General features: G+C 39.2%; 1 protein-coding gene across 1 annotated transcript in view; it reads right to left on the bottom strand.

The window, feature by feature from the left end:
* The window catches only part of KCNB2 (potassium voltage-gated channel subfamily B member 2), a 179,003-nt gene extending 174,047 nt beyond the window's left edge, over positions 1–4,956 (bottom strand). Inside the window, exon 1 of the mRNA XM_062568181.1 lies at positions 4,378–4,956. Within this exon, the coding sequence (XP_062424165.1) occupies positions 4,378–4,956 (579 nt within the window). The remainder of the gene's footprint in view (positions 1–4,377) is intronic.
* Between the last annotated feature and the right edge of the window lie 4,426 nt (positions 4,957–9,382).

Genomic DNA, 9,382 nt, shown 5'->3' on the forward strand with positions numbered 1-9,382 from the left:
AAGCTTCAGAACTTGTGGTCCAATGGCATGTCTTCAAAGACATCAGGAAGAGCAAGATTTGTCTGGAGGTGCTTAATCCGAAATGGGACTCCCACTTTAATTCAGTAAACTTTGGATCAGACCTAGAAGGGCTCTTACCAGATCAGTAAGTGGCAAGACACACTAACCTCCCCAAAAAACAAACCTGAATGTTTATCTCCTATATGGATCTACGCAATCCCACTGAAGTCAGCCTACGTGGGCTTGAATTCTTTGCTCATACCAGTATTTACTGAGGACTTTAAGACTACTGATAGCTTGGTCAGCACTGCTACTGCTCTAGTAAAGCTGTTTGAAGATCAGAAATTGTCATTAAAAGGCCAAATCCTACCTTTTGTACCTCCCAAACAAAATCTCCAAAAAAGATAAAGAAAGAAAATCTCAAAGAAAAGACATTTCTGGAAAAAAAAATGCCCGTATCCTGACCCTATTCTGGAGAAAGTTTATTCTGTTTCAGATCATTCTACCATAAAGTTTCAAAATATGTTTTTGTTTTGATTTTGCTTCATTATGCATTCGTAAAATAACAACTTTTTTCAAATGGAGTTTTCACAAAATACTGGTTACATGAAAGATATAATTAAATAACTAGTCTAAAAACACTGATGTAATTCAGGAATTAAAGAATGTAAGAGAGACTTTACCAAACTCTTCGGTTTGGTAAAAGAATTGCTCTAGGATGTGCAGTACACAAAATTCCTCTTTTTAATTCACAGTACTGTTTCTCATCTTGTATCACTTTGCAGGTTTGAACTTGCCCATCTTGTAAACTCTTTTTGTCTTGATCAGATTTTAAAAGTTTATTAACAAGAACACAGGAAAATGGAGACAAATCCTGCATTCCCCAGTTAAAACTTCGACTGGATTCACAGAAAGATTTGCTGGAGTGAAGACTAAGCAAGAACTATCATACCTAGAAGGTATTAACTGGTGACTGAGATGAAGTACACACCTGCATTTGCTAAAATTAATATATATATATACTGAAATGCACCCCCACTACACTGCATTGTGCAGTAATACTTGATATATCATATTGCCTTCTTACTTGCTAACCATAGTTTTTATTCCATGTCACATAAACATCTTGTTCTTTCCTATATATTGCCACAGACACTGTGAAATACCTGCTGTACAATGCGCTCTTCAAGTACCCCACCTTGTTGTAAATGAAGTCAGTGGCAGGTCTTCACTGACAGCGAAAAGAGCAAGATTTGTCTGGAGGTGCTTAATCCGAAGTGGGACTCCCGCTTTAATTCGGTAAGCTTTGGATCTGACCTAGGAGGGCTCTTACCGGATCAGTAAGCGGCAAGACACACTCACCTCCCCAAAAAACGAACCTGACTGTTTATCTCACATTCCTAATCTTTTCCGTGAAAGGGATTAAAAAGCAATCTGTCCCTGCCAACAGCTTAGGGGCTATGCTGTAGCTAAGTGTCTGAACAGGAATCTGCAGAGCAGCTGGGTACGTTGCCCTGTTTTCATCTATTTCTTTAGAAGTTGGAAAGAGCAAAACGTCCGAGTTCTAGGCTTCGCGATCGTATTTCCTTGTTTTGTTCTCAGCTTTCCATTCTAAAAATCCCTTCGTTATTTCCTTCCGAGGCATCATTTCACCCTTGAACTGAAAGACGGACGAGCTGCTCCTTGCCAAGCGGACGCCACGGCCGCGCACGCCAGCTGGCAGGTAACGCCGCAGGAGCGGCTGCGCTCGCCCCCTCGTCCCTGGGGTTTCCACGTACCACCTCGATGACGCAGTTGAGCTTTTTTATCTCACAGAGGAAAGAAGAAGGTTCTGCCTCTTCTTTCAGGACTAACTACCAATTTGCTGCATAATGAAACAAAAGGTCAGAAATCTGAAAATGGTGTTATCCAAACACTTTAGATAAGGAACTTGCCACAAAATCTAACGTGTTCTGTGATGACAACAAGGTGTTTGAAAGTACATCGGACTGATTCCCAGTATACTTGGCTTTATATGAAGCTCTGCGTGTTTGCTTATATTCCAAAAGTTTAAATATGCTGCCACAATTTTTGTTCTCCTTTAGGCTATGCATCCTTTATGCTATGCAACCACGTTATTGTCTGCTTTGAGATGCCATGGGCAAAATTTTGGCCCACAAATATATTTACACATGGATGATCATTAGAAATAGAAACTGAGTTCATATAATATTGTCACTTCCTACTGCTAGAATCACAGAAATCACATGAAATGGCAGCAATTTTGACAGAAGGCAATTTAAATACTAAAGAAAACTAACTATCCATTGCAACATGGAATTCCCTGTAGCAAGAAATAATAGACCTGTAACATTCAATCAAACCAGAAGAGGAAGGAAAAGGGAAATAAAAAGGTTACAAAATAAGTATTTAGAAATCTTGTGAAGTGAAAGAAACAGCCACCTTCATTTTCAACACTTGAGAAGAAATCTGGCCTGAGTGGCCAAACAGGAATTTTCTTAAAAATTTCCTTAAAAGGTCAGAATTGGCCTAGCTATTTTCAAGTAAATCTACGATGGGATTTCCATGCAATGCATGAAAAGACTTATGTCAATGGAAAGAACGTATGTAAGTTTAACTGTTCTGTATTTACACACTTATCTGCAAGCAAAAGAATGATCAAATGCTGATCAGACCCACAGTGAAAGAACTGAAGAATTAGTATTTTAATTTTGCCCTATACATCTGTTTCATGCTATTGTCTCAATTCCCAAATTAAAACAGTATTTGAAAAATATTAATTAAACACGTGTCTTTAGCCCTATGGACAACAGAATTCACTTTTAAGAAAATTAGAAAAGATCCTACAAGCAAACATCCGAGTTTTCACTCCCCTCAAACCCACTTGGCAAGTATGGCATAGGATGTGTCGAGGAACTGCGTATCGTCAGGTGGTCTCCTAGTTCACACACGACGTGCCTCACCCACGAGGGGCTCAACCACTGTCCCTCACTCTGCCGCGAGTGGCGAAGCCGGATCCAGTGCTGAGCTGCTGTTTGGTCCCACAGTTGTGCTTCTGTGTCTGGGAGGAGATGAGGTCTGCTACAGATCACATCACCAATGTTTTAAACAGTGCTGTACTGAGGATGTGCAGGACTGAGAAGCTGGGCCCTGAATTCTGCAAGCCGCGTGGCAGCTGTGTCACAAAAGTGCTTGGAGGGGGCTGATGGACGCTAGCTTGTACCAGGGGATCACAGTGTGTAACACAGCCTCCCTGAACCCTTTTTGGCACAGCTTAATGCCCATCTGCTTCCCCTCTGCTCCTTCTCCTGGAGAGGAACATATGGCCCAGAATATGGAACTCAGAAACAGAAAATGTATTCAGATACTTTTCTAAAATATTCTGAATATCCTCCTTTATTTTTCCTGTCAGCTTTTACTCCAGTTCTAAACCTTATTTTCTGGCACCATAAATAAAATTCTGGCAAAAGTCAGTCTTTGCATAATCAGTTTTGCATTCCACAGTGAAAAACAAAAATAAAAAATGCTGTGTATTTTGTAGCATCTCAATAGTAAGAAACTGTTATTGTAAGAAAAATTCTTACCAGGATTTCTTTTTTGTCCAGAACACTTATAAATTCCACTATTATATATTGATACTTACTTTAGTCCTTACACGGGTGGCATCCAATAAAAAAAATTAACGACAGAAGAAAATAAAGCCACTGTTAAGCTTAACATGATCAGAATACTGAACACTTTTACTGGGGGAAAAATTTCAACAATTTTCTTCATACTAAATATAATACTTTAGCACTTTTATATAGAGCACTAATTCATGACTGCAAAAGCATAATGTAAGAGGTAACATACTGCAATCCTCGACCAAGGTAAAACCATGACAGGAAGCAGCTGTTGACAATATCTGATAACTAATTCAGCAAACCTTATGAGACAGTGATATCACACCTATAAAATGCCTGTAACAGAACAAGAAACACTACTGATACTCTAAAACATGTGTGGACTTATTAGAACATTTCTCATAACCAAACGCCTTTCTAACAAGGAAGTAAGTAGTGCTCTGCAGCCATATTTTTGTCAAAGAGTTAAATATGATGTCCATTAACAATCATACAGATATGTATGTTTCTGTTTATACATGATAAAGCTGAAAGGTAGCGCTTACCTAAAATCAGCTGAAATCACCAGGTTTCCTTCTGGTGATTTCAGCAGGTTTTAGCTGTTCCATTGGATATATTCACTTCATGACACGTAAATTCTTAGGTTCTTCTGTTTTCTAACTATTTTAGTGAAAGCGACTTAATCACGCATGCCAAATATGTGTCATGCATACCACTTTCAATGTCTTTGTGATAAACATATTGTTCACCCTACCTTTGCTGCCACAGATGAGTTGGGTTTCTCCAGCAAGTCCCAGAGTTTCTTCCTTTTCTCTGGGCAGCAGGTATTATCAAACTCTTCCCCTTCTCTCTCTCGCATGGTCTCTGCCTCTCTCCTCAGCTCCTCATTCATCTGTTCTTTCTTTTGATGGTATCTTGCCTGGCAGCAAGACTCTAGATATATCTCATCAATCCCCCAGTAATCAAGCTCTTGGCCAAAAGAAAGAGCACACATTTCTTCCATCATATGTAGTTTCCCTGTCCTGTAGAAATTCAAAATAGAAGTGAAAGCCCCTGGATGTCGATCAAAAAAATATTCATTTTCATTTAGATTATAGTCATCACATACTTCCAGCAGAGATTCATGAGTATTGCAGTCTCTGAGCTTTCCTAATCGTGTCCTTGGAAGTCTGTCCAAAGTCCTCCACAGCACTTCATGGTTAAGTCCACCTACATTTATTTTAACTCTCCGTGAGCAGGCTTTGCTCCTAATGATCTCCACTGGTTCTGGAGGCAGAGAAAGGGTGGACCTTGAAGACTTCTTGGTCATCCCTGATGGAGCCTTCTCAGCCATTTTGAAAACGATGCAGTTGTAAAGCCAGAGTCTTTATGAGAATGAGTTTGGAAACTACAAATACTTGGGAAGAGTCCTCTTCAGATAGACAGACCCATTCCTGAAGCTGGAAAAAACAAGAAATTGGAATCTTGCAAAAACATCATGTTCCCCGAACTGTTTTCTTGTAAGATTCTCCACTTCCACTCTTTCATATACAGATGAAAACCTAATGATGGTAATTTGCTCACTCTAAAGTGATACTCTTTTGTGGTAGTGTAAGGAACCATTGGAACAACTGGTATGGCTAGGAATATATGTTTAAGCAAAGAAAAAAAATCACTGGAACTTCTGAATTCATGAAAATCAAATGTGACTGTACAGAAGGCTTGGGGGGGGGGGGTTGGTTCTTTTTTTCTCAGTTTCTGGTACAGTCATGTCAGCTAAATCTTATTACTTACCAATTCATTTGTGAGGTAGACTAATGGAAAAATTGTAGGGATATCCGCAAGGACAAAGTGCAACCAGGGCTACCTTCCATTTAGGGAAAATTTCAAATCTGGGAGATTTGCTCTGAAACTGAATGAAACAATTAGATATGTCATGTGTTTTACATATGCAAGGACTGTGCATACCATTCTCTGGCTCCTCACAAAGGCTCTTTGCTGTCTCACTTGTTTACCTGTTATGTTGCTGCAGGAATGTGATCGCGTGACAGCAACTAGCAATCTCTGTTTTAATAATCTGCAAGATCATCCTCACTCACTGTGCCTCATGTTTCAGTGAACTCTCAAAGCGCAGCTGTTCATCATCAGATTTGGAATACCACTATCAGACAGGAAGGAAACCCACCCACCATCTCTACTATGGTCAGTCATCTGACACAATATTTAAATGGTAAAAGGACTAAAAGCAATATTAAGAAAGCTTAGATAGACTTCTCTTAGAATATAGTAAAGTTTTCCTTAGTAATTTCTACCACTAAAGTGCAGACCTTGTCCTCATCTCATTCTCCATAAATAAACACGTCAACAGTCTACACTTTCTTTTGAAGTGAAATACCTTCAACTTTTTTTTTTAAGCATTTGTTGTGAACAAGATCAAGAATATGATCCTGTTCACAGAGCAAGCATGAAGGTTGTGACAAGATGGGACTGTTACCCCAAATACATCAGGGTAAATGCCAGGGATGGAGAACTATTTGTGTTAGACCATGATGACACAAGAACAAATGGCTATAAACCCACCATGAAAGAAAACTGGAAACATCAGATGGAAATTAGAAGGTTGCTAAGACTAGATCTTAGACTACCAGAGCAGTGAGGTTCCAGAATAGTCCTCTACTAAAAGTATGCAGGAAAAACAAAGAATTATTTCAAGATGGAGTCTGACATGCTTATGACACGGTTGCTTATATTCCTAGTATAAAATTAAGAATACTAAACGTCACCGTATCTGAACTTCAAAAGGTTTCCTTCACCACAGATGAAGTAATAATAAAGCTCATTCCCCTAAGATGCAGGTATTGACAGACTTCCAAAACATCAGGGAAAAGGAAAGATCCCCATAAAATTACCCATCAGAGTAATATCTAATTTATATAGACATTTACTGAATTTTTATTGAGTGCAGAACTCACTGTCTTGTTAACGCCCTTATTGGCAACACCCCAAAACACCACCTTGTCAGGTGCCTCTTCTCATTCTGCCTCCAGTGCTGCGCTGCAAATCTCGCTCCTCATCTCCCAGTGCAACTCAGAGCAGCTCTGTGCCTATTTACATAAGCGTTTAAGCCTGTAACATTTACCTTCATTCATGAGAAAGATAATCTGATAACTTCACTTGCAAAAATAAATCTCGCATCAGAACGAAGCTGGCTGGCATGAATCAACTCCAGAATCCTCACACACGAGCTCGTTCAGAACGAAAACGTAGCGACGGCCTTTGCGCACCTCAGTGGAAGGGAGGACTCAGTGCTTCGGTGCTTTGGTCTGTTTACCCTCCTAAACTTCTGGGATGCCTTTAGCCATCTTCAGAAATAGAGATAATCACATATATACTAATCAGTTACAAGTGGATATTTATCCTCAGAAGAAATATTTACAACCTTTTACAAAAAAAATCCTTTCAGACTGTAATACACAACAATGACTCTCTTTTACAGTCTGTCTTACCTAATAAAACACATGATTTAAGAAAATCGTAGTGAGGTTCTGTCATTCTCCATGAAATCAGTCATGTCTTCAAGCAGTATCTACAGAGGTTCACTAGTTTATTCACTATTGAATTCCAGAGGTTCTTTCTCTTTTCTTGTTAACGTATTCCCTAGTATTAGCAATATTGACTAAAACACAGCAGAAAGCAAGCAGCTGATCTGATAAATCTTAGGTTAACCATACCCTCATTTGCTTTTCTGATTACAAAAACTAAATATATGCAAGAGTACACATTGTTTTAGCTTTTATGCAGTGTAATTACCACACAGAATCGTTATAAAATTATAGTGTCACCAATACTGGCCTAACGCTGATAAAACATTTTTTGATTTGACAGTATAATTATTGGTTGCATCTTCCTACTTCAGGAAATGTGGCTTTTCTAAAAAGCTCTAAAAATTCTTTGCTAATTGTGGTCACACTGAAGTCAGCAGTGAAACAGCATTAAGTTTAGCGTACAGAGGAGTGGGTCCAAGATGCTTCGCACGGAGTCCATCTTTACTACTGTTTGCACTAGCATTCACAGCATTGCACTTTGAAAAGATCAAAAATGAAAAATATCTTCCCAAATGAAAATTTCTGAAAAGTGAGGACTGTATTTGCTTTTTTTATAGTACTTCTTTCACTGAAATATATGTAAACAATGAACTAAATACTGTTTTAAAAACATCTTTTCAGTCTGCTTTGTGGGACCCTTCCTTTACACCTTCTGTTTTCTGCTAATTTTTTTAAAATATTGTACTGTGCAGCTTTTTGCCCTCTCTAACTGTGCCTACAGCACCAAGGTAATCAATAGCTTCTGCTTTAACTAAATAACATCTTAAACTTTATAATCTGTATTACAATTTCATGCAAAATCATCGCAGCTCTTTCATTATAACAGAATTACGTAAGCAAGGTTACTTTTTCAATTCTTTAAATGACTGTTCTGGCCTTCAGCAACTGCAACCAAATTCTTCAGATACTGCAATCCTTGTGCTGAATAGGTTTAAAATATTTTTCCTTTTTGTTTATTGCCTCAACCTTTTGGCTGTGTGTGATTCCAACATACTACTTTAGCACTTGGGAAAGTGAGAAATGTAGCTATTCCTCATCAGGACCTACATCAGGAAGGCAATGCCAGTCTACTGCCCACCAGCACTGTCTAGCAATCAGTAGAGAAAGACATAAATTCCCACCAGAAATATATAATATAGATATAGAGCAACTCTCAACAGAACAGTTTTGTTTCCCTGTAATGATAAAATGCCTCTGCAGGAAATACCTACAATATTGAATAAAATTCTCCCAAAAACCAAAGTCAATTCTTTGTATTAAATAAATGTTAAAGCTGTAAAGACTACCAGTCCAAAAGTTAGGAAAAGCCAGAATGAAGGTTAGATTTCTCCTTTCCACCATGTACAAGCAGTTTTTAGTGGTGTGAATGGGTAATTTTTTACCATTTCTTTTTATCTTTCTCATTCAGTATTTGGCCTCTGATGTTATTTAGTATGTCCTACTGCAAACTCAACGCGACATTCAAAGACCTAAATTTTCCTCAGGGTGCTCTCAATATCTTCTCCGAGTGCTTCCAGGATATCCGAGAATTCATCTTCTCAACATGAGGATATTATTATCATTATTTTATAATGGAGAAATGAAGGTCACAGATGCCAGAAGCATCCAATAATTTTGACTACTCAAATTGAGATACTGGGTTTTTTTTCAGTCCTTAGCATTTTTGTCACATTTCATGGGTAGGTCCCTGCAAGCAGATTAAAGGCTGCCAGGGAACACGCTTAGGCAGTGGCACTCAATTGCCTCTGCTGTGAAATCGTTAGAGCGTTGCCCAGCAGGGCCCAATTAGGACTCTCCCAAATGATTTTCAGGCACGGCTGGTGTGTGAGCATGCTTCAAGGTCTGCTCCCAATAAGCAGTTTGTATGCAGCCATCTGCTGTGAGGTTTACCAGCATGGGCAGAGGTCACGGCGCCAGCTGGCCTGAGCAGCAGCAAGCAGCGCCGGGTACCTTCCAGGGACCCACCGAGGTGGTCCAGCAGGTGTGAAGCATCGCTCCAAACCCGCTCACTTCCAGTCAGAGGAATTCGGTATCTCCAGAAACCTAGCCCTATACGGCTCACAGCCTGGTGCCCAGAATAAGGAGAATAATAATTTGTTAATACTTCCAAAAAGTTTGGTAAAACTGAGCTGTCGAGTAATGGGCAGTAGCTCTATAACAGAGGTACAGCTGGAA

Source organism: Rhea pennata, chromosome 2 (genome assembly GCF_028389875.1).
Source record: "Rhea pennata isolate bPtePen1 chromosome 2, bPtePen1.pri, whole genome shotgun sequence".
Taxonomy (NCBI): domain Eukaryota; kingdom Metazoa; phylum Chordata; class Aves; order Rheiformes; family Rheidae; genus Rhea; species Rhea pennata.